Source organism: Aptenodytes patagonicus, chromosome 9 (genome assembly GCF_965638725.1).
Source record: "Aptenodytes patagonicus chromosome 9, bAptPat1.pri.cur, whole genome shotgun sequence".
Lineage (NCBI taxonomy): Eukaryota > Metazoa > Chordata > Aves > Sphenisciformes > Spheniscidae > Aptenodytes > Aptenodytes patagonicus.
In genome coordinates, this window is record NC_134957.1 from 22596045 (window position 1) to 22621349 (window position 25305).

General features: G+C 42.1%; 2 protein-coding genes across 4 annotated transcripts in view; one reads left to right on the plus strand and one right to left on the minus strand.

Annotated features, from left to right (window-relative positions):
- Positions 1–7868, minus strand: part of LOC143164621 (ubiquitin carboxyl-terminal hydrolase 12-like) — a 32331-nt gene extending 24463 nt beyond the window's left edge. The window contains exon 1 of one of the 3 annotated variants that reach the window (XM_076347446.1): positions 7749–7864. In XM_076347446.1, coding sequence (XP_076203561.1) covers positions 7749–7796 — 48 coding nt within the window. In that variant the 5' untranslated portion in view covers positions 7797–7864. Of the gene's footprint in view, positions 1–7748 lie in introns of all 3 variants that reach the window. The other 2 variants (XM_076347448.1, XM_076347447.1) reach the window with 2 other exon arrangements.
- A 6085-nt stretch (positions 7869–13953) lies between these two features.
- LOC143164622 (ras-like protein family member 11A-like) lies at positions 13954–24908 on the plus strand. The gene is made up of 4 exons (XM_076347449.1): positions 13954–14251; positions 15681–15737; positions 18147–18229; positions 22198–24908. Exons 1-4 carry the CDS (start codon positions 14107–14109, stop codon positions 22663–22665), a joined length of 753 nt encoding a protein of 250 aa, XP_076203564.1. The 5' UTR covers positions 13954–14106; the 3' UTR covers positions 22666–24908.
- The last annotated feature ends 397 nt before the right edge of the window (positions 24909–25305 follow it).

The following is a 25305-nucleotide window of genomic DNA, read 5'->3' on the forward strand; positions in this document are numbered from 1 at the left end:
GATGTGTGACACATTTATGGGATAGGCTGGAAGTACACTAAGAAAACAAGAATAAACTATGGTGAAAGAAGAGGGACACTAAGTGAAGATTAAAAACACCATAACCATTTAAATAATTATTAAAGGTGGCTACAGTGCAAGCAGCATTTCTGACGTGCTCTAATTATACGGTGTCTTTGAAATTACGCAGGAAAATCCATGCAACAGCAGATTGTCAATGGATTCATAACCATTCTATAACCATTCATTACTAGCTCAACATAATGTGACAAAATACTAAAGATTTGCCTGGTTTCTTAGAAGGACGTGGAAATTCAGAGATACCTAAACAGGCAGTACACTTGCCAAACAAATGCTACCAGAGTTTTTTAAATGCGAACAAGGATGAAGCAGTTGCTTAAAGTACAAGAAAAGGAACTAACTAGAACCACGAAGCCCTTCTCATATTTTCAAAAAATACAACCGCAAACTTGCAGTTTCTTTTTTTAATACTAATGATCCTGACAAAATCTATAAGAAGTCTGAGTAAGTCATTGCTGTGCTTACTTTGGGGCACTCCGCCATTTTAGATGCTCCATTTACAGTTCATTTGTAGACAGCAGGAGATTTTCAGAAGAGAACTCTTAAAATCTGTATGTATATGTATTACTGCTCCTGAAGCTCCAGAAAAATTCCTATCTGTACATTGTATAATGTTTAAACTGTAGTTTCCTATGCTTGCCTATATACTTCAGCTGCTTTAGCCCTATCTAAAATACACACAAGACTAATTTCATCACCAGATTACGAGCTAGAGAGAATCAGTTAATTTAAAACACTCTCCATACAGTCCATAGAAATCTGAAGATACAGCCTTTCTTCAAGGATAAATTACTATTTTTTTAGCTCAGTGCAAAATATTAATTTCCACATTATATGCTTTTTAAACAAGCCTTTTATCCTTCTCCCATTGCAATTAATATCATTCAGTTCAAATGCAGTAATTAAAGCATTGCAACTTAGGATATCTCTAAACTTCTCTTACAGCTGCATGCACACTCAGAAGCTGCGTAACATGGTTGGTGTAACAGCCTGTTGAAATAAAAATCCCTTATGATATACTAGCTTGGCCTCAATACCATACTAACTCAGCTTTTGGACTGGAACCAGCTTATTCCCATTGAGCACACAGCAAGCACCTGCCTGGAAAAAACATTTCCCTTAAAGAAAGGCAAAAAAGGGAAAGATATCTAGGAGATATTTCAGTGTCCAGAACGTATCTGGTACACAAGTCCTGCTGAAGTCTCTAATTATTCATTTGACTCTTTAACAAATTAGAGTAGGATAAGATTTAGCATTTGAAAAAAACTGGGAAGTAGCTTTCAAGTTGGGCAGAAAGGCTCCAAGGGACACCATCATGCAGCCCTCAAGATTAGAAAAGCTGGTTAAACATACTGCACGACTGAAGAGTGATTTTTAAAGAGTGAACAAACAAAACAAAAGAAAAAGGGGAAAAAAAACCAAGTAGGCTAAGCCAGAGCTACTTAAAACCTTTCAGGAAAGAAATCTGAATGAGATGATGCATTTCATAAAGTCTGCCTGCACTTACTTTGCTGTATTAGCTGTGATGATAGTTCCAGCTTCAGGGCTATTAAAATTACCACGTGGGGGTTGCAGAAAGGAGCAGAACGGGGGTTGTATTTCTGAAAGTTTACAGAGCATACTGTCATGGTTTTCTAAACACAGAATTAGATGTCGCTTCCCCATCTTTTAAAACTCCTTGGTTTTGTAGCACTGAAGTCAGATAAAAAGAGTTGTCAGTTCAGCTATCGCTCACTGTGATTTAGGTTTTGAAATTACCCCTTTTCATGCAGCCAGGAAGGCTGCCGTTCTAGGCATAACAAATTATGGTAAATTGAACTTTGGATTCCAGCACTTAGCGTGCTTATGCAGGCAAAACAAACTGATAATTTTTAAAGGAGCAGGTATAGCAGTGTCACAGACTTGCCAAGGCTCCACGCTTCCAAATACTATAGAATCTTCTTAACCTGAACAATCATTCAGCGCATACAGGAAAGGCTGGCTCTGCCCACTCTTCAACAGGGAGTAAAGCTTACAGAGCACTCTGGCTACTGCCAATATCATGGAGACCACAGTGAGATTAGAAAATGCTGTATTTCAAAATAAGTTTACTACTATGAAGTGTTTAAAACCTGAAGTCTTAATTAGAGTGTTTTTAAATAAATTAATACAGAATGCTTTGTAAACTGTTTCACATAAATGTTTATTCAATTAGGAGCTGGTCTTGCAAGGTCCACAGGATCTATGCCTCACTTAAAGGTAGAGCAAGTCATATACACTTGTGAAATTCTGTAATTTTATGCTCTTTAAAATTAGATAGTAAAGCTAGGCTCCGGTATAAAGAACATATGGAAAGGAGGCTGGATTAAGGGTAGGATGTTCAGAAACTACTGCATAGAGTCTCGACCTTTGTAACGTGGTACTGTAAGCAACCTATTTCCCCCTTCTTAGCCACTGCCTCCGAGATGACCAAAGTGTTCACAGCTAGTTCATCCACCTGAGAAGAGCTCCACAATATTGCTCCTGAACTTGGGTTTCTCTCAAATGACCTTGTAACACACAGAAGAGTAGATGTCTTGCTAGTACAGCGCTCAGACATTTTACAGCTTTTTACAAACACAAACGGATCTACAGGTGTACTCAAGGCCCAGGTTTACCAGTATTGTTCTTTTGTGAGTTGGTAATAAGATTTTATCATGACCTTCACACATCAAACAGTGGAGGAACAATACTGTAAAAAGTGAGGAAGTGGATGCTGACGGAAGGCAAAACATAACACTACAGATTTATGAATAGGTTGTAACTTCAGACATTACACATGTACAGGTTAAATAGGCACAGAGGTATGGCAGTAAAATTCAGACACAGGGCCCATCAATGGATCTGAATGTGTGTATAATCACCACTCTGCACGAGAGGTTAAGTGGATAAATCACTAGGAAAGGTGCTGAAAATATAAAATATGACATAAGTAACAAAATATAATGATCTACAGTGCAGCCCTTTATTTTGGCAACAAGTCTAGGAATCTCCCAAATTGCCATCTGTAGGAGCAAATACTGAAAGCCATTTATTTTTTAATAGGAACAAGATACTAAGCGATGTGCATATAAATACGTATGAATTCAATGTATTGAAAGCATTCACTCTAAATCCTGATTAAAGAACAAAACAAGAAAGATTCGATAATATAGAGCACCTCTTGAACTATCTACACTCTGCTATTTTAATATCTTTTCCCAGGTATTCATACCTCATTTTTAAATTGTAACAGCTCTGTAGCAGAGGTCCTCTAGTACAATTAATATCTAGTTTCAACTAATGAACCATATACTGCCCACGGTTTCCTCAGTACTCCACGGCACAACACAGTTAGGATCTCTCATTTTCCCAGGGACAGTGAAGTCATGAAATCTTAAAGTTTATAGACAATCTGGGATCAAAACAGACACCGGAACAGCAGAAAAACTCATCCATGTGGTAGTTCAGGAGTCCTGAAAAATCCTACAAATCATTCAAAGGATACCTGTGTACTATCCACCTGAGCTGGTTGTTAGCTGCAGGCTGGCTGGCTGCTTTGTGTAGGCTTCCATCTCCAAACCGCTGCAAGTCCAGCATCTGGAGAATGCGCCAATAACTACCCATCACACGCACAGTATTAAACTAGAGTACAAACGGTATGTGGAAAAACCTTGCACGAAGTGACCTACTAACTGGTTTGCAAAGGGTTACACACGTTTTTTCCCCTAAAACAAAGGAGGTTATTCTCAAGCTGGGTTTTAAGCGCAAAGATGAATATTTGTTTCCTTTAGCTTAACAAGTCAATCAAGAAGCAGAGCACTGCTGGAAACAGAATTCTGCTTAGCTAGCTCTACTTTTATCCTCCCTTCTTTCCACTTCCTCAGTGATACCTTCCCAGCCATAAATGCTATTTCTCTGATAAAGCTAAAACAAATATAGGTGAAAACAGCAGTAAGGCAAACATTATACATAAGTGACATGAAAGCCCTGCTTGAACTGAATAGTGTAAATTATTCAGGTGGCAAATGGAAATGTATTACTTACAAGTGATTCAGTCATCTCTTCTCTAGCACTGAAGTTAATAATTATATCCACGCTGTACTGACTCAGAGGAGCAGAATAAGACTAACACCAATTTGTATACTGGATTTGAGTTCTTCAGGCACGTCTTACTGGTTTAGCAAACAATTAGACATAAATCTAGGGTAAGTGTCCCTAGTTAGCCTACCAGAAACACCAATATTTCTGCTAACAGCTTACTACAGACTATTCACAAAATTAGCAGTCAGAGAGGAAAAGATCAGATCTGTGCTTCACACTTTGCTCCACTCTAGTGTCCTGTTTTGCTTCTCCAACCAAAAAAAAGTTATTGTCAATGCAACAAAAACCTCCCAATTCCTGACTCAAAAACTCAGTTCTACAAACGACTGCCTCGGGCCCCTGGAGCGCAGCAGGCATATTCTGGATTAGATGATGCAGTCAGACCCATGGAAATTCAGCCCTCCTTGCTCTCTCTTCTCAGTAAAGAGAGGATTCGCATCTGTCCATGACCGCGTGTGTGCCACAGAACTACAAAGATATCACTTTTAAATATTTTTGAAACAGGAGCTATGCATTTTTCATGAAGGGTAACAAAACACCTCAACAGTGCTTTCTGTTTCACTCCCCCAGTTAATTTTGCAGTTGCTTGCAAAAAGAAAACAAAAACTCCTAGAGTCCACGGTAAAGATAAGGGCTGGGAAACAAAATTAAGTCAAAGGGACACAGCAGAGAACCAGAGCTCTAGTTGGTAGCTCTTGGCTATGGATGTGACTTGCCGTATGGTGTCAGCAGCCTTACCAAGCAATGAATCATATTCAAATGAACAAGTATTTTCCTATGAGTTTCCGATCTTCGCAATGCTATAGTTGCCACATGAATGTTATGCAATCGCTGAAAGAGCGACGGTGCTCACATAAAGGAAATGCAATGATCAGGAGGCACGGGAGAGATGATCCACTCTACGAAAACCTGGAAGTTATTTTAGAGAGGGGGATATGATTAAAGTTATAACTATATTACTGTCTACTAATGAGTTTGGGCATTGAATTTAATTTTTAAAGAGATACTGCAGAAGAGTGGAGTGTCTGAGATGAAAAGTCAGAAATACCAGTCCCTGTGATGCTGATTGACTGAGGGGTCTGAAAATGTCATAAACCCGTGTCTCAGTTTTCCAGCCTGAAGCACAGATGACTAGAAGTGCTGGTAAAAGCTGCGTATTTTACTAAAAAAAATGTAAAGTACTGCACAATCACTATAGATTAGCATAATCCTGAAGAAAGTAGTTTCCCAAAGGGACTTTTTTAATGTAATTAAATGTTTTTTATAAAGAATGCTTAGGTTTTTCATATTTGCATTATGACAAAGCAAAGAGTATTTTTACTTACTGGACATTAATTAAAGTAGATGCAAATAAACTGATTTAATTTTAAAATATGGGACCCAGACCTTAATTTTCCTGGGCTAGCTGAAGAAAAAAATAGATTGACAGTAAGTTTAGCTAAACTATACATGCACCTAAAACACTGATGCTGAAAAATTCCATAGCATTTGATTAAACAGCTATATAAGAAATTTGGAAGCAAGTTTCATACAATTATTTAGTGCTAGCAGAGCTGCTTAACATTTTCTACAGAGAAATGAAACAGTAAGTTCTCCACTTGAAACAAAATCAGTAAGAAGAACCTGCTTCCCCAAAGCTGCAACACTGTGAAAAGTCTCCTCTTGAAAAAAACCACAGTACTTCAGAAGGGACATCAGTAGGCTACAAGTATGTGCTTAGCCTTCATCTATCATCCCAACCAAAATCAAGGTAAGCACAGGAGCAAAAATTAATCCAAGATTGAGTATGTATAGCCAAAGTCTCTAAAAACAAAGCACAAACACTGGAATGGCTGTATGCAGGTTTGGCTACATACTCATAGGAAAATGCATTGCCTTACATTTGCCCTCCTAATCTGAGGCTCAGTCAGCTGATGTTCCATATGTTGATGAAACAGGAATGCATCCAAAATATTATACGGGATTGAGTCAATCACTTGCCTCTGGGGTGCAGAACTCCACAACAGAGTCATGATTCAGCGACCTCTCATGACCTTAATTTCACCTGTGTTTGTGATGGGCAATTAAAAGATACAAATTCTGTTGAAAAAAAATCTAGTGAGATTAGTGAAGTATGAAGTTCTGGGAAGTCTTCTGCAATACCAAAAATTCTAAGATCAGGTATCCATTGCCACAAATTTAAGGGGAAAAAAAAAATTAATCTCTCTCATTAAGAGTATTACTGTGAAACTCCAAACACTCAGCTTTGTACAGCACCACTGTGGTTCAGTTCAATTGGATCTCAAGTTAATCAAAACCGGTAGTCAGTACCTACACGGAAAAGAAACAGAAAAAGCCCACACCTTTCACACACATGTGAAATCAGCCTCAGCAAGTTGGTATGCAAGAGCCCCTTCTGACACTGCAGCCTACTCTCTGGTTTGCCACTGTTTCACATGAGATATAAAACTGAAGTTTGACAGCTTGGAGCAATTAAGATGTGGGACTATGAAAAACAAAATACTAAAATTGGATCCCCTCAGCCTGATTCTAAGTTGAATTTCAGCGATTCAAACCCCTGTTATAGTTTATAGCGATTAAACTCCTTACAGTAAGAATCTTTGTGAAATGTTTAGATGGCGTATCATTAACAAGATGCAATATTTTATTACGAGTCAGCTGTGGTTTAGTGCTAGACAAACCACTTGCTGGCCTATATTTACGCAGCAATGTAACTTCATTAAAAATTCTGCATAATCATGCAATTATCAGTCTCCCTCTTGCTAGATTTCCATTGGCAATATGGATGATACCCTGGTACATGCATTCATGTGAAATGACTTCAGAGCTTTTATAAACCAGCATAACAACCTTGAGCTTAGTTATCACAACAAACGACTGCGATCTGAGCCAGAAAAAGAATTCGTGTTCAGTAATTCCCTTGGTTCCTCTCTCTCCGAAAGAAAGCATCCACCTGTCCTGAACATATTCCTGTGAACAGGCCGGCAGCTGACACCTCCACCAGACATCAGTGAGTTCTCCTTTCTGTAGAGAGCTCTGTGCTCCCCCAGCCACTTTTCCCCACCCGGGATTAGGGCCTAACTACTCCAAAACCGTCGAAATAGCGGGGCTGAGCAGCCAGGCTGGCACTCCCCGCTCAGCCTGCCTCCAGCCACTACCACTTCTCTTGCCCCTTCCCCGGCACAGTCCCTCCCGCTGCGGCCCCCCCCCGCCTCACCCGGCTCCCAGCGCCGCCGCGGCCCCCTGCGAGGCCGCCCCGCTCCCGGCTGCCGCCCGGCCGCGCCTTCCCGCGGGGGTGCGGGCAGCGGGGCGCCCCGCCACCTCCCACAGACAGACACACACACCCCCCCCCCAGGACTGGCGGCGGTGCCTCCCATAACCCCTATTTTTTAATTACTTTTACTAATTCTGATTGCGCCCGGCGGCGGCGGGGCCCTCCTCAGCCCCTCAGCGCAGGGCCGGGGCCGCTCCCGCCGCCGGGGCCGGCAGCGGGGCCCCTCGCCGGCCGCCCCGCCGCTCCCCCGGGCCCCGGGGCACGGCGGCGCCCGGCTGTCGGCGGCTCTCACCATGGTACAGATGGAGGCGAGTCTCCGGACCGTCATCAGTATTTCCATCCGCCCGACGCGGCCCCGCGCCCCGCGGCCGCCCCCGCTGCCGCCGGCGCCATGTTGGGACGCAGCCGCCCAACTGACAGCGGCAGCCGGAGCCGCAGGTGGCGCAACCGCCAAATGGGGCCGGGCGCCGGCGGTGCGACGCCCAAACGGCGCCGGCTGCGCCCCGCGCCGCGCCCCGAAGCGTTCCCCCCGCCTTTCCGTCCCCCTCCCCGCAGCCCGCCTCCTTCCCCGCTCTTCCCTCCTCGTCCCCGGACAGTCGGGCCCTTGCGGGGCCCCCTCGCTCCAGGGGCCGGGAGGGCGGCGTGTCGCAGGCCGACGTAGCGCCGTCCCGGCAAGGCCTCCCTCAGGGTCACCGCAGGGCTGGGCTGCGGCTTCCCCCTCTGCCGAAACGGGGCCGGGGACGCCCTGGCCCGTGCAGCTGTGGGCATGGCGGGGGGCGAGACGTGCTTCAACGTCCCTCGGCCCAGGGAGGTGGCTGGAGGCCCCGGTGGGATGGGTGCTGCTGCACGTGTCACCGGCAAAACTGGAGGAAGGCAGCATCCCCACAGGGATGGAGCTGGGGGACGTCGCCAGACCCCCCAGCGAGGGAAACCACGGCCACCCCGCAGCACCGAAACGCCTCGAAGGCGCGTGCTGGAACTCTGCGCTTCCCAAGACTCTTTTCAGCGGTTGTGAGCGCCCACAAACGGGTTTTCACGATGACGCCCGGTGCGATGATGGAGTCGGACAGCGGTTTTGCACCAAGTAGTCCTTTGCCGTTCTGCACCACGCGTCCCCGTTTCAGCAAAATCACAAAAAGGGCTCTTTCAGAGCACAGCGCTACGAACAACAACAGTGTCTATTGTAAACCCAGGAGGAAAAGGAGTGAAAAATGTTGCCGAGTCGCCATATAGCACTTCACACAGTGCATACCAAAAGCAAATACCTATCTCAGGAAAACATCCCTCGTGAAGCCAGGGATGGGTAGAAATGTTTTGTCATCTGGCTGATTAAGATCTACAGAACTGTGTCAAACCTGGAAGGAGCCTGGCTCATATTTCGTCTTAACTATAAATTGAGCGCTGCTGAAAAGCGCTGCTGAAGGTGGCTGGAAGCCCTCTGTTCATGCTGTGCATGAAGCACACCGTCAGCGGTGACAGGACTGTTATCACGCGCCTCCCCTTACTCCAGCCCTGACCTCGTGGGAATAGGGGAAGGGAGGACGGTTCAGTTTCCAAAGCACAAACTTTTTTATGAGGCCAAGATGTTTCCATTCTATTTGGGTTGCTCGCCCGCAGCGATGTTCTCTTATACACATTGTACTTTCCATGTCATCTACTACAGGCTCCCGAGGGAGAGTATTCCGTAACCTAAAAAAAAAAAATCCTTACAAAATATGCTAAAAGCGAAAAAGGACACGTGCTCCTTACGGGGTTTCCATGAACGGCAATGCAACAAAATTAGGGACAGGAAATACAGAAATAGTGGAATCTGTACAGCGCTTAACCAAATTTCACTGTATAGTTAAATGATCGCCTCCCTTACAACCCAAAATAGAATCAAATATGATTTATGACGGCTGTCGCAATAGCATCTGAGGACGCTTCTTTCCCCTTTGGCCTCAGGATCAGAACAACTTTGTGCTGGGTACAATTGTGGTGCTAAAATGGCAGTCTTGTCCCCAGACAACATCTTCTGAGGTTACTGCTGAACCACACGGCCAAATTTTTAACGCATTTTACCCATGATCAGGCTCCACACAAGGTGAAATCCCAAGCACACAGAGAAAGGCTGCACATCCTTTCCTCGTGCACATCACGTTCCGCTCCGTTCCCTTTGTCTTTCCTGCAAAGATGCTTTTTACTTGCCTTTCCCAACTATGAGGGTATTTAGTTACTGGGAGCAAAAAGGTGGGTGAAACACTACTTTTGTTTAGTGCAGCGTGAGAACTGGTCTTTGGGCCCCAAGTTTGCAACAAAGAACAAAGACGGTCAAACAAAGCTGCAAAGATCAGTCTGTTGTTGTTTGGAATACATTCAGGAGCGGGGGACGCGTACACGAGCCGCCAGCTACGGGTTTTATCACAGCATCCGCCAAAGCAACCAGCACTTCCCCAGAAATTTAGCATTTCTGCTCAGAAATGAGCCGCGCTTCTCCAGCCATGTCGCCGTAACGTCAATATACTGTACAGAAACATCTGAGAGATACTGGAGGCAAATGTAACCGTTACAAATAGACTTCCAGAAGAAAGATCGTTTTTGCCAGTGCTAGGCGGAAGGGGAAAGAGTGACAACAATCGCCATTTCCCCAACGTGCTGGGACCTTAGCAAGATCGCTCCGGCTCTGCTCATCTGTTACTCCTTCTGTAAAATGTATGAGGGATAATTATTTCCAGTTTTAAAACCAATTTGACATCCTCATATGAAAAGCGCTATGGTAATGGCAAATATTTTTATTTTTAGAATGCTTCATGTCTGAAGACGTGTAGGAGTGGCAACAACAATAAAAACAGAAAATCTTGTAAAAACCATAGCCAAAAGCAACACAGACCGATAAATAAATCTGTAAAAAATCTGGTGTGGAAATAACGTAATCTCTGTGCAGCGTGCAAAGGCACATATCTTTGCATGGAGCAATCCAAGGAGTGGTTAGCAAAATCTCCAGAACCATCCAACTGTTTTCAAAGTTGCTCTGAGTACTGCAACCATTCTCCCTCTAATTTAAGCTGTTGTTTTTCCAACAGAATTTGAATTTAAAACATGGTTTTCTTAGCTAAATATAAGACCATTGTGCACAAACAATGAAAATCTCTTTTAAAAACAATTCTTATTCTACATGCCAGGGGTTATACAATCTCAAATAGCGCGACTCCTTCTGCATGGTTTCACTCAGTGAAAAGACTATTCTGATGATCTAGAAAATCAGATAAGGATCAGATTTGAAAACCTCCGGCTTTGATTCTGTATCTTACTCGAATTCTTTCAGAATTGGAGCCTAAAAGTTATGACTGGGGGGACGGGGCGGAAGGAACTTGAGAACAGACTTAAAACTTTTGGAGAATATGCTGCTTTTTTTATTATTACTAAAGCCCATTCTCTCTGGACAGAGATTTCTGCACACAGTGGAAGCAAGCTTTGGTTAGAAGCACAAGAAGCCTGGGCTAGTGCGTAAGAAATTTAGATTGAACCACATTAGCAAAGGAACTAGAAATCAATTGGTCTGCTTCCAAGATGCAGTCTAAAACTGCTTTCACATTTGTTTTAAGCAACCAGAAGCCATCACAGCTGCCAAAAGAAGCAGTTCAACATTTCCTCCACCACTGGTCTTTCATTCCTGCCCCCACGCATCTCCTCTCTTGTGTCAGCACCGGCATCCGTACAAGCACATGGTAAACAGCTTTTCCAGCCTCTCCTCGTACAGCAGCTGCTCCGTGCCTGTGATCGTTTTTGGTGCCCTGCTCTGTGCCTTCGCAGACCCCGCTATGTTTTTGAGATGCAGCGAACTGCACGCCGCACCGGCGATGGGGATGCTCCGAGGGTTTATGTAAGCAGCAAAATGCTACCCTACGTCTCCTTCTCCGTTCCCCTCCCGAGGACACCCAACGTTTTGTTGGCTTTTTTTGCTGCTGTTGCACACTGAGCTGATGAGTGTGAACTGCCAGCGATGACTCCAAGGCCTCTTTCCTAATTTATGAGTGCCACGTTCTAGCTGAGCATCATTTAAGCGTAGTTTATATTCTTTTTCTCCAGATGCATTACCTTACGTTTATCTAGACGAAAGCTCACCCGCCGACTTTATGTGCACTCACTTGCTTTTGTGAGATCCTTCTGGAGTTCCTCAGCACTGGCACAACATTTGGTTACCCAAAAGGACTTTAACTTTTGTTTCTGTTGATTGTGTTGCCTCTCTTTTGGAGCAAGCCAGCAGATCTGTATTCTTCTAGGAATGTCTTTGCTCATATAGAATATTCTCCGTGAACTTGCTTAACTTACCTGGCTTTTTTTCCTGGGCTGAAACTCTTCTGGCCACCTAGAAGCTGATGGATGTATTACTGTTTGTTTTTATAGGAGGACTGTTGTGATAAATACTTTTACATTACTCACTGACATATGCTTTTAATAGCAAACAGTAACAAAGGTTCCAACATCCTACACTTAGAGAGGTGGACAGTTACATACTGCTGCTAGCTAATCCCAAAATTTATAATGTGTCCAGCTCAGTAACACATTTCGAAGTGCCCTGTTAACTGACCACAAGATTTTGAGCGTTTTCCTATTCCTCCTCTCATTTTGCCTCTTCTTACAAAACTTGTGTGAGATTAAAGCACTCTGGTAATGAAATTTCCTGAAAAAGATTTTTCAGTGTTTGGGTGTTTGCAAAAATCTGGAAGCAAATTTACACTGGAAGATTTGAAAACCATTCACATAGGAGCCACGTCCCAAAAGACACATGATCTGGCGGCTCCCTCCCGGTACCATGAGCTGGGTAGCCCTCCAGACATTTTGTTCCACCTCTTCATCAGCTGACTGTCATGATGGTCAAAGTAATAATACTTGGTGCTTACACAGCAACTCTGCACAAATACTGCTTCAGAAGTAGTTTTTAGAGGGGAAACAGAGCCTTAGAAAAGTGACACATCCATAAATCTTCCCAATCTTGTGCTTATTTCACTGGACTGCTGTGCACCAAAGCTGGGTTTTTCTAAAGCCAGTTCACACTCGGCACGCCCTCTGTGATGCTGCCGTGGAAATTGAGATCATTTGACAACCTGGCCCCCAGTGCTTTGGGAAGGGGTAGTAATCTAGAGACCTGGACTGATTTCACATCCTCTTCTGCTAGCTCGCAACCGTACCCCTGGCCTCTAAAACCTGCTGGGGAGAACTCGTGTGTATGCTGTGATTGAAAGCAGTGGCGTGAAAGCAGCTGGGCAGAAAAAAGTCTTTTTGGTGGCTGCAGCCTCTATGTAATGAACCGTGCCTTCCTTCTGCCTGCTAGGAGCGTACAGAAGACAGGAAAGATCTGCATCCTCAGGTCTCCATGATCTGTGGGTGGATTAGCTGCGGTGCCACTTTCCGTTAATATCCATGTCTCCCACACAGCGTGACAGAGTACACGTCTCAGACGTATGCTGCCTGCGCCAGGCTCGCCTCTTCCCACTGCTGCCTTAAGCTGCTCCTGCCCGTTGCAGACCTCTTTTGAGAAGTTTTTCAAAGATGAATGCTCTAACTATATTTTCTGTAGTTTAATTTACATCTGTTTTATATTATTTGCAGTTTTGCTTTATCTGGGTCATTCCCTCTCCACTGCTCTTCCCTTTTTCTTCCCTCCCCATTATCCTTGATAACTGAGAGCTGATTGCAGCTAGTGTACGGTTACATGCAGTCATCCCTACAGACCTTGCAGCCGCCAGCTGTCTTAAAACTACGCTGGGTTTTCCTATAGAAGTCATTCTCTCTTCATTCCCTCTGTCTGGCTCGCCCCACTGAAGGATACCGAGTCCTTCCTCAGCCTTCCCAAGTCTTGTCGCCAGCCCTAAATTCACTTTTCCATGTTTGGAGAAAACCCAATGCTAATCCACATTCCAGTGGGCCATTAAGACTAAAAACATGTATAAACCAGCAGATCAAATGTATCCCGGAGGATACGTACATGAGCTAGTATTTTGGAATAACCCACAGCTGCCTGAAAACTGGGCGGGGGGGAAAATGTGTTTGTTTTCCTGAAGAGGAGTGTCCCATCAGCTTCAGCACTCTGAAGGGGCCCAACTGCAGGACACAATAGGACGGGGAGAACAACAAAGCATGGAGTTGGAGCCAAGTGAAAATACAAAGAAACTAGACAGGTAGAACGGGATTATTCAAAGTGGAATTAGAGCAGAGCATGGGGGTGACTGTACCTCGCTGAAAACGCTACCGCACTGACTGTAAAACAGAAGAATCTCGTTTTAGCAAAGAGCCAAGGGACAGCACATAAAACAGGCAGCGGGGAGATAAAGCGGCGAGCGAGCGAGGGAGCGTGGTTGATGGAGGCACACGCTCGGTGCCCGGCTGGAGGAATGTCATGGTTTCACTTGTGATTGGCTGGGGAATGGAGGAGTCAGTTTTCACGGGGGCTGATCAAAAAGTTCCCTTTTGCTTTCCAAAGTTGCTGTCTGAGCAGAGGCTTCGGGAAGAGGAGGCCAGTCGCTCTAACATTCCTCAGGAAAGCTACTTAAATGAAATGAGAAGGCTTCTCTATCCAAGGATATACAGCCAAGAACAGACGCCGAGAAGCTGTTTTCCTTCTTTTCTCCCCCAACTCCTACTGGAGTTGAACAGCTCTCATTTCTGGCATGCGTCTCATCTCTCAGGATACTATGTCACAGTATTCTACTAACTTTCTCTTGCTCCCCATACCAGAGTATCCTGTATTAGACTGCGTGCCCAACAAAATCATCAAGCTCGTGGTACTGGGTGGCAGTAGCGTTGGCAAGACAGGTAAGTCCACAGGTGTAGTTCCATGCTTTTTCTTGCTGCTGCACTTACCAGCTAATTTGCAGCTCAGTTAGACCCAAGGCTGTGAAAACTCCTAACTGTTGCAGCTTGAACATTTTAAGTTACTTTTTTTTTTCTTTTTGAAAACGCACTGAATAATTTGTGAGGCAGATTTGCTGTAGGTCTACGTGAGCAGCCAACGTGAGGTGGCAGTTAAGAGGAGAGGGCACTGTGTTGGGAGCTCCGTACTCACAAATGATTCTACCTAGTCTTGTGCAAATTATTTAACCGTGTCTAAATTTCTACACCCCAGAAATGGGACTAGTGGTTTTTATTCTCCTGTTGTAAATGTTTTATGCTCAGCAGACAAATAACAGCGTACAAGATGTGTCTTCCTGTATTATTCTCCAGAGAGGAAAAGAAAAGCGGGTAAAGCGAGCATTATTGCTTTTGAATATATGGTTCCTGACTTCAGAAATTATTAAGGCCAGATCTGTTTTACTACATCTGAGGTTCCACAGCACTCAGTAAAATGTTTGATTGTTTTGGATTTGAAGCAGACATATTTTCATATTATTTTTAAATAATTTGTTGAAGATCGCTGCACAGTCAATTTCATTTAAGGGTACTAAAGAGGTGACCCAGTATCCACTGTGAGAAAAATGATTATTTTAAATGAAATCTATGATACAGATGTTTGCAGGAAAAACCCTTTTATTTAGCTATTAACTAAGCGGTTTTGCAAATGATTAGGAATCAGCTGAGATGAAAGCACTACAGGAAGATAAGTTACTGTTGCCATGACAGGATTTCAAGTGTTATAAAGTGATCAGGAAAAAGGGAAATGTTCTAATCCAACAGCGTAAGAAAGCACCGCAGGTTAAGGTGAATAAGAAGGCCCAGGGCGCTGCAGCATGACCCATGTGTGCAGAGCACATGCAGTCAGTTTGCTGGATGCGGTTAGATATCACTAATGGGTTTCACGAGGAGGACTGAGGATTTTTAAGGCTGGGAAGAACCATTACATCCATCAGCCTCACTTCTACGACACAGAGGTCTTAAATGTGGTATTGGGATTAGTTTCAGTTTATTGGCTTGTTAATCTTTTTCTAAATTATTTCAAACCAAAGGTCAGATTTGTTATACCTGCAATCACAACAAACCAACCTCCGTATCCTACACTGAATAGCCACACTGAATCTGAGGGGTAATTTCCAGTACAAGTTGCAAAAAACTGCATTAGGTATCATAGCCTGGCCCCGATCTTTTTCTTTGAGTGTTGAGAGAGGCACTTGCAGACTAATATGTGAGCAATTCAAAGATTAACTTGGTTTCATATTATACTAACTCTTCCAGTAAGATATTACATGTGTTCTGCAAAGATTGATTTTGGTTAACATTAAAGACCCATATTTTTTTCATTGTTTTACAGCCCTGGTTGTGCGCTTTCTCACGAAGAGATTTATTGGAGACTATGAAGCCAATACTGGTGAGTCTGCTTTCTACTGCAGTACTGCAGATAGCTTGAAAAGAAATCTACTCTATTTTGTGACTGGTGCATATTACAGGAAAGCCAAGCAGTGTTAGATGTCCATAAGGTGCATATTTTCAGTTAATAGCCTCAAGCTATGAAAGCAATAAATCAAAGGCTCATTATTTATGATCCTTTTAGCTATTTTTTTTCCAACTTGATGGAAAAGGATCAGAGTAAAAGGTTTGCTTGGGGACATACCTATACTAAAATGCAGACTCAAGGAACAACTTGCATATCGACTAAACCGCGGAAACCCAACGCTGCTCTCTCTGCAACCCCAGGGAAGCCAGAGGAATTCCTAAGTGCGTAAAAGTCAGTTCAGAACTTTTCCTGTGTACTCCCTTTTTTCAGTGGCTTTTATGACAAGGGAGACTTCCAAATTGAAGTCTTCTTTCCATAAGATAAGCAACGTGACCATGCAAACTGCTTCTACTGCATTTCTTGTTTAATGCTGACACCTCAGAGGATGTGTCCATGTGAGCTGTTTAATTCACAGCCTCTGTTTCAAGAAAGTGCCAGCTGTATCGGCCAGTGTTGTAGAAAGGATCTACGTACACCGTGCTCATACCTACTAGCACATCCCACACATAGGCCACCTCACAGTTTTTGGGTGAAGTAGGACAGGATTCACAGCAGCGATTGCTTCACTTTGGAGATGCAGGCTGCATTTAGAATGATGAGTTAGGAAAGGAGATGGCAGTACAAGACACCTTTGATCTCTGCCTGTCTGATAAAATACAATCGGAAAGCTCCTCCTTACAGCTCCCTCTCATTGACCCTAAGTAACCTTGATGGTTGGCTGCACTATTTCTCTTTCTTTTCCTTCATCTCTTCTACGGGAGACTGTACATCAAGTTAGACTTCTGAGCTTTGCAATGGATTGCTGCCAGAGACATTGCTGAGAACCACATGCTTTTCTCATTAAGCTACCAGCCCAACAGCCATGCTGTAGAAGAAACAAATATGCCAGAAATAAGAAACAGGTGGCAGTGTATTTGTGATCATTCAACCATGCTTCTCCTTCAATTGGGTATAAGGCAGAGCACAGTCAGTGTCTGGAAGTACCTGCTCTTTTTTCTGCAATGCATTACAGAGTAGGAATAATATGTTGTCTGGTCTTTGTTCAGGGGTGCAGTATCTTCCCATAAAACAGTAACATCTTTTCAGCTTAAAATCTGATGTGTTTTTGAAAAACAAAAATATCCCAGAAGGGCTATATTACCTCACAGAGTCAGTATTAAAACATAATAAGATAATGTTGGGTTCAGATGCAGCAAACTTTGCCATACGAAATTTCCTTATATTGTAAATGTTTCTGTGAGCTCAGCTGCTTTTCCACTGGAATAAAAACACCTGTTTCCTTGAACCAAAGATGATTTTCAGAAGTGATGGCATTATTGTCACTAACTGACCTCCCTGTTAATCTGAATTCCTTACTCTCCAATAGATGGGATTTCTCTACGTTTGAGATGAAGTACATGTTTTAGATGCAGCAGTGACAATTGTATTTGGACAAGACTGAAAGGCTGTATACAACAGCTGTGGATATAGCATTTCTTCACATATCCATGTGACTTGTATTAAGTTCTAAGGTAAAATGATGATGACATCAATCTCTGAAGCTGTCCTTATCACAACCACAGGTAGTTCATAAGATCAAAACTTAAGTTTTCATTGTCACTTAACCCCCGCTCCAGTAACAAAATAAAGTTCAAGTCCAGAATAGTGATGGTCTTATTAGAGCTGCATCAGTCCTAGATGTTTTGAACTAGCACTTGGCCCTGAACGTGTCATTCAGATTAACCAGAAGTCAGATTCAAAGTGTCCAGTCTTTGGGGATTCCAACCAAACTCTGACTGCTAAGGTCACACAAACCCCGAAGAGCATCTAGGTGTTTTGTATACAGTCACTTACTCTGCGTCCAAAACGAGAATACTTTCCTTTTTTAAAAACTTTCAGAAAAATGCAATAGAAAACAGCTCACTCCTTTTACAGACAACACCTGGATATCTTGGTTTGAGATTAAAAATATATGCAGTCCACATTTTAAAAAGTTAACAATATGGATTGAAAACCTGAATGGGATTTATGTGCCCACTTTGACTATTTGATTCAATACAAAGTGCCACCTTTCCCAGATACCATCCTCGGTATACATTCAGAACAGCCGACCACATAGCAAATACAAAACCACTTTACTTAAGTAAACAGCCACACAGCCACTCTGGTGCTACTCACTGTTCTATAAGCAGCTACATATCATAAGCCTCAAAAATCTGGATTTCAACAGTTCCATTTTGCCTTTGTGTACTCTTTTATTTTTTGTCACAGTCACTGACTCTAATGATCTTGCTTTTCCACCAGGTGCTTTGTATTCAAGAAAGTTCACCATAGATGGGGAACAGATCTCTCTACAGGTGCAGGATACTCCCTTTGTTTCATTGGAGGTAAAACATCTGCTCGGTGCATTGGTACTTTACAGCACAGTTACTGTCTCTTCTTTGTTGCCAGCACTTCCACCTGTAAGTAACTCCACTCAGCAGAAATATACCTGGGCTCAAACCCAAATGAAGGCTAACGGGGGTACCTTAAGCCCCGCCAAAACGAGCCCTTGAAGATGTTAAATCAGGCTCCTTTAAGAGTAAGTCAGAATTAAAACAAATCTATTTCAAACACATTACTGCATCCCAAGCCTAAATAGCAGTAAAATCATAGTCTGGCTCGCTCCTGCCAGCTCCTTGTTTTATTTCCTGTCAAATGGTTTCTGACCCTGCATGGCAGAAAACTCACCTGCCTAGAGGCCCAGCTGGCTCAGCTTAGACCTTTCCACACACCCAGAATCTCTCTTCTCTAGAAAGGTGTTTCTTTCCAAGGGGACAGGCCTCACAGCAGTTGTCATTTCCAACTAGGGTGCCTTTCAGGGCTTTCCTTATTTTTTTATTTTATTTTATTTATTTGTTATTTTTAAAGTGTTAGCATTTATCTACACCCCTCTTTCTATCAGTATTTTAGATATTCTAGATTTAATATTTGACTAGGAACCTGTTTCTAGAAATATTTTTCCAAGCAGGATCTAAGATTAAGATGTCTTTTTTTGAAGATCTACTTCACATGCAGAACAAGAGGATGAAAATAGTGTCAAAGCAGCAGGAAATGTAATGAAATTTGTTTTTACATGAATGGTGGAAATCTCATGAGCGTAGTAATTCCTATAGAATAGCTGAGATTTCATGATAAAATGAGGTATCCTCTTGTCACCATCAAACCTAAACTTCTAGGTTTGGCCTTAACCTCAGTCTAAGCTCTGACTTGGCCAAATATACGTCTGGATGGGAACACCACCTTCTCTCATCCTCTTTCAGGCTAGCCCTGGACAGCTTTATATACCTTGTTTTGTCTGCCAGGACCCACGTGTGCATGGGTTCATTTCTGTGCTGTAGAACTGTTCCATCCTGAGCTTACAGAACAGGATAAGCAAAGCTCTCACAGCCTCAGTTTCCATTTCCATTTTCTGTGATGACTGGAAGTGGATTTAAGCAGAAATCTTTGTCAAAGTTCCACGCTCTCTGCTGCTGCTGGGGGTGCGCAGAGCAGTGGAGAGGACCCCTCATTTACTCTGGACACTAAAAAGCAAACAAAAGCTGCTATGGAAGTCCTCCAAATATTCAAGTGGGACTCAATAGTACAAAGGCCCTATGCCAGCTTGCTTAGAGAGGACCTGCAAAGAGAAGCTGTTGGTGGTGATTAGGCACAATTGGGACTGCCTGATAAACACTTATCAAAGGGAATCCCCTCTCTGTCCTATCCGATGGAGAAAGGAGGGAGTGAAAGAATTTAATTCCCTCTTTCACACCAGATATATGTTTATTGTCCGGTTTCCCTGTTATAATTAAGACTGTGCCCTAAAGTTCTGTGACTGTAGCCAGAGCTCCACAAAATTTAGTAATGCCAACAGCTGAGGTTTCTTAGTCAGGAACGATTTTAATTTGGTTAGGAAAGAGTTTCATTTTCTTTGTCCCAGTCAAAGGTCTGCACTGTTTCAACAGTTCCCACAGACATGCTTATCTTAGCCTGTGTCTCTGTTTGCATCAAATGATGTATCTGAAATCATTTGAAGGGACTGTTCCGGAACAGAACTTGTTAAAACTGAGAATAGGTTGGATTTTCTGTTAAAATCCTTGAGGAAGAGAGTTTCTTGCACTCTGCAGGCTGAGTACAGTGTTTCAGGAGGAAGTCATGTGGAATCACTGCGGATTCTAGCCACACCGGAAATGTTAATGTTTAAGAGAGAAACAGAAGCAAACAGATAACTGGTTTTGTTAGGTGATTCATTGCTGCTTGGTCTATACATGGCAAATGACTGTGTGTTTCAAAATTCATTCTGGAGCAGAGATTTCCATTTAAAAAGTAGCCCATTAGCCTTTTATTTTCCTGAATAAAGCATTCCGTTGGGGATTATCCATCCATCTCGCTACTGGGTGGGCCTAGCTGGAGTAACTGAGAATTTCTGTTCATTAGGGCTCTCTGAATGTACACCTTCTCCAAAAACATTTTCGAATGCTTGCCAGAGCAATTAGTTCTTTTTTTCCCATGAAAGGAGCTTGCTGGTGAAAAGAGGCTAGCAGGACATGAAGGGTGGCTAATTATCTACAGATTGGATATAACCCAGACACCAAGAGTGCAAATTGCCCTTCTTCCCACAGTCTGCCCTGTCCTGGCTTGAGTTCACTCTCGTTAACCTTTTAAACAAGGCTGCTAGTGAGGATCCCTCTTCATTCCATGTGCAACTCTGTTGGGTTTTTGGGTTTGAGGGTTTTGGGCAGGGAAAGGGGTGATAAGAGCATCTGTTAAGCAATTTCACTGCTAATAGGATTTAGCATTACTGTGAGCTGGCAAGGGCAAAGAACTACTAGGTAACGTGAGCCGGTATCTCTATGGGCAATATTGAAATATTTACAAAAGGCAGTTAGTTAGCAGAACTCCTGTTGAAAGTTGTAAGCCTAATTTGTACTCTGAGTCTTCAAAAATTCTGCTTCCTTCTTCTCACAGAAGAGCCTTGTCGGTAGTCCTTTTTTTACTGTCTGATCTACCATAAAAGAACTGATCAGTTTTACTCATTCTTTTCCACCTCTGCTTCCTGAAGTTAGGCTTTATAATTCATATTTAGGTGTCTAAATAAAAGTGATCTGTTTTGGGAGATTGCTGAGCACATGCAAATTCTGTTAAAATGAATGTGAATGGCAGATATATTTTCTATAGATAAATAGGTAATGGAACATATGTTCTAATAGTCTTACTGAAGTTGATGAAGATTTCTTGAATAGAATTTAGCAATAATAATAAAAGTTTGGGTGCTGTATTCATGATGTTGAACTCCCCCTAAAATACACAAAAGCCTCTAATTCCTACCAACTTCATCAAGAGCTGAATACTGAATATGCTTAGTGCCTTGTTGGATATGAAAGAAATTACGAAGATCCAGAAAGCCTGTAATATTGACAGGAATGTCAGTTCTTACAAACCAAGCACACTGGCAATAACTGCAGCAGTGATCTCCCTATCTGGTTGGGTTACATGCCAGCACGGATAACAAAGAGTAGAGGATTAGCTGAAAATAGCTTCGTCTTGAAAATTGAGCTGATCTCTTTTCAAGCCCCACAGCGTTGTATTCAGTTTTATATTCCCAACGCTGGTGATTGTTATGGCTGTCTGAGTAGGACTGGTGATGGACTGAACAAATGTGTGACCAGCAAAACAATAATATAAACCCATTGCTGCTCTACAAATGAGCAATGAGATTTCACCTCATTTTCGGTTCCAGTAATTGGTTATTTGTAACAAATTGCTTTTTCGAAGTAACTTTGCCTTTAACTATCTGGAGACCTACACGACAGAAAAACCTGTCAGGCTTCACCAAACAGAGTTAGTGAGAACACCCGTCCATGGACACATTGAATACAGAATTGGAAAAAGCCCTAAAAAAACACCTTGGGGGACAACCGTTCACTTGCAGTAGTGTGACTAGCCTGCTGAATTTTATAATGCTCTTACCGTGCCCATCACAATTTTATCCACAATAAAAGTGCGGGTTTCTGTCACACTGGTTTAGTACAATAGAATACAGAACAAACTTTTCAATATCGGTATTTTGGCTGTTCTCTTATTTTCAACCAATTTGCTCTGACCCCTCTCCACTCCACATTACTGCTTACCTGTAATATGTTACTGACACAGTGGAAATTTCTCCTGTCCCTGGTACATTCCCCGGCAGTCAGAGAGGTTTCTGCCTGTACATTGAGAAACAGCCACACATTAAAATAAAGTTCCGAGTAGCTAACAGTGCTGTATGACTGTTTGCTCTGTCTGCTCCCTATTCTCAGTTTTCTAATCTCACACCTCTTGGTTTTGACGGCAGGATGACACTGACAGCATATGCTGCCAAGAGCAGATAAACCGTTCAATCTACTGGGCAGATGGCTTCGTTTTTGTTTACTCCATCACAGACTATGAGAGTTACCGAGTCATCCGTCCCCTACACCAGCACATCCGCAAGATTCACCCGAATGCTAACATTCCCCTGCTTCTGATGGCGAACAAAGGAGACCTCCTGCGAGCCAGGCAGGTGTCCTCCAAAGAAGGACTCCAGCTGGCCAGTGAACTGGGAGGTACTTATTATGAAGTCTCAGCCCGGGAGAACTGTGAGGGAGTGCATGAAGCCTTCCAGCAGCTTTGCCAGGAGGTCAGCAGGATGATTGGGAGCTGCAATGGAGAGAAACGGAGAGGCCTCCACCTTGTCCGACCCAAGTCTCCAAATATGCAAGACTTAAAGAGACGTTTGAAACAGGCTTTGACTTCCAAAGGGAAATCTGCCACTACACTTTGATGTAGCCGACAGAAATTGTTTTCCACAGCCCTGAAAAAAAGGCAAGAAAATAAGCTGGTAATAAGGGGCATTGCTGAAATTCAGCAATCAGGTTGTGTGAGAGGCTCTTTCATTTTGTCTTTACATCTTCCTTAAAAATCCTGTGCTTATTCAGCAACAGAACTTACAGAATTTGCTCTTTGGGGCAAGAATTTAGAAACTGTGATTTAAAAAATAGATTGTCCCAAATTATTTCCTTTTTGAAAGGGACACAGTCAAATAGTTTAGGCTTAAAATATGGATTTTATTAATAAAAATAATTAAATCCTACTTTTAAGACAAGTGACTTCTCTTGGGGATGGTTGTATTCCCAAACATAGGCAATAAGCTACAGCAAGACACGAGGAGAGTGACGTGAGCTACACTGAGCGAGCAAAATGTACTAGATTTGCTTAGTCACAAGACTGGAAAATAAAGGCAAAAAATAAATGAAGAGCATAAATAGCGAGAAATAGTAATTGAAAGCTTTTAAATTGCAGTTTAGAAAGTGTTCTTAGCAACTTGGGGGGAGATTTGTTCATATGCAAGCTTTAGCCTTACAGTGTCTCTTTAAAGGGAGATTTTAAAAAAATGACTATTTTTTCAGATTATTTTTCTTTAAACGCATATTGACTGTTTCTGAAAGTGATTATATGGGCAAAATACATACTTGTAGCAGCACTTTGTAGTCAGTTTCTCAATGGCATACTTCTCATTTTTCTGTAGGTTTCCTACATGGCAATGAGAGAGGGACAAATAGAGCAGTGTGGTTTAAAACCTGCAAAAAAATGGACTGTATTAATTAAGAGCAAGGAGGTCACCTAAAACTATTTAACTTTTTTTTCCAAACTAGTTAGATTTCAAGTTCAAGATGCTGTTTTAAAGAAACAAGGCCTTCACACAAAGTATATCTAATTCATTAGATCTTTTTTTTTTAAGAAGAAAAGGTTTTATGATGCCTGGAATTTCTGGCTTTGGGAATTCATCATTTTGTTATTTGCCTTAAGAATCGACTTTACTCAATACCTCACAATGCATCCAAATCACCAGTCTATCAATACATATTTCACCGGCAGCATCTCACTGCATTGTGTCTCAGCACGTACAAAGGGATTTGAAGCTGTATCCTGTGAGCTGGCCTGTTTTATGGTAGCAATAACAACAATGTGAAGCATCCATCATTCTATTCTCAATGAGAGTGGAAAGAAACTGGGTTGGACCATGCAAAAGCCATGATGCAACAATCTTTTCTTTAAACAGACCATATAAGCAATTCACAGGACCATGAAATGAAGTAAAGCTCAATGATTTACACTCAGGAACACAGAGGGGAAAGCCCTGGTTTGATGGATACAGAAAAATACTCCTAGCTGCAGTTTCAGCTGGCAATACTGGGCTAAATCAACCTTTTACTCATTATGAGCAGCAAAAATGCAAATTGAGTCTGATGACTATTTATATAGCTCAGGGCTTGAAAATGTATTTTATATTCTTCTTGTCCCTATATTAGACAACTCTAGTCATGATTTTCCTTATCACTTGGATTTGCTCTATCTACAGCTCACTTTCTGTTTTATTTATTGTTTTCCACAGCTGGTCATCTGAGAATGTCTTATGTTCTGATTGATTTAAAATTCTTTTATTCACACAAAAGAACTGCACCTTTTTGAAAAATTAGTTTCAAGTGGTAGTAGGAGGGGAAAAGGAAAGTTAGATCATCCAAAGAGGGACTCAAACAATATCAGAGGATTTCTACTTTAGTTTGTGGTTAATTAACAATTTGATGTTTGAGCAGTGTCATTATCCATTGCAGGCACTTTGGTATGGCGTTTATTAGCACATAATTTCAATATTTTAAATTACTAATAGAATAGCTCAAATATTGAATCTAAAGATTCAATAACATGAAATAGAGCAAACAGTTTGCGAGAGACACACAAACTGAAAATTGTTGACATTGGAAAAATGATCACCAATTTTGAATAGCAATTAAATATTTTACCATCCCAGTACTGTATAGCAAGGGCTAAATTTGCTAAAGACAATTTGCTGACAACATTTGTTTTCATAAGAGCCTAAGAGAATTAGGTGCTCTAGCTTGTTAAATTTGTTTGTAACTTACCCTTTCAGCTCTAATCCTTCCTTATTTGGGAAGAAAGTTCAACAAATTTCAAACCTGTCAATGTTTTATTTTCAATAGTGATTAATAAAAACATGCAAGGTCTTTCCTGAGTAGCGTATAAAATGGCTCCTTTACGTCTCACGTCTTTAAATGTTCCTTGTTTATACTAGACTAAAAATATATTTTTTTCCATTCTTATAACCTAATACACCCTGCTTTGGAAGTATACGCAAGTATTCCTACATTTGTACTCCTACATAAGTAAGTATTCCCATGTTCCTGCAGCACTGGTGGAGAAAAAAAGGTCTACATTTTAGCTAAGGCCAAAAAATATTGAAACATTTAAAAGTCTTCACCTAAATACTAACATGTGGCAAACATTGATTCTGCTACAGAAATTTGAGTATAGTATTTCCTTTGTTCATTGACCAGCAATACAAATCCTGTAATAGCTTTGATACTGGTTTTAAGCCAGGACATACCATATACAGAAGACAATA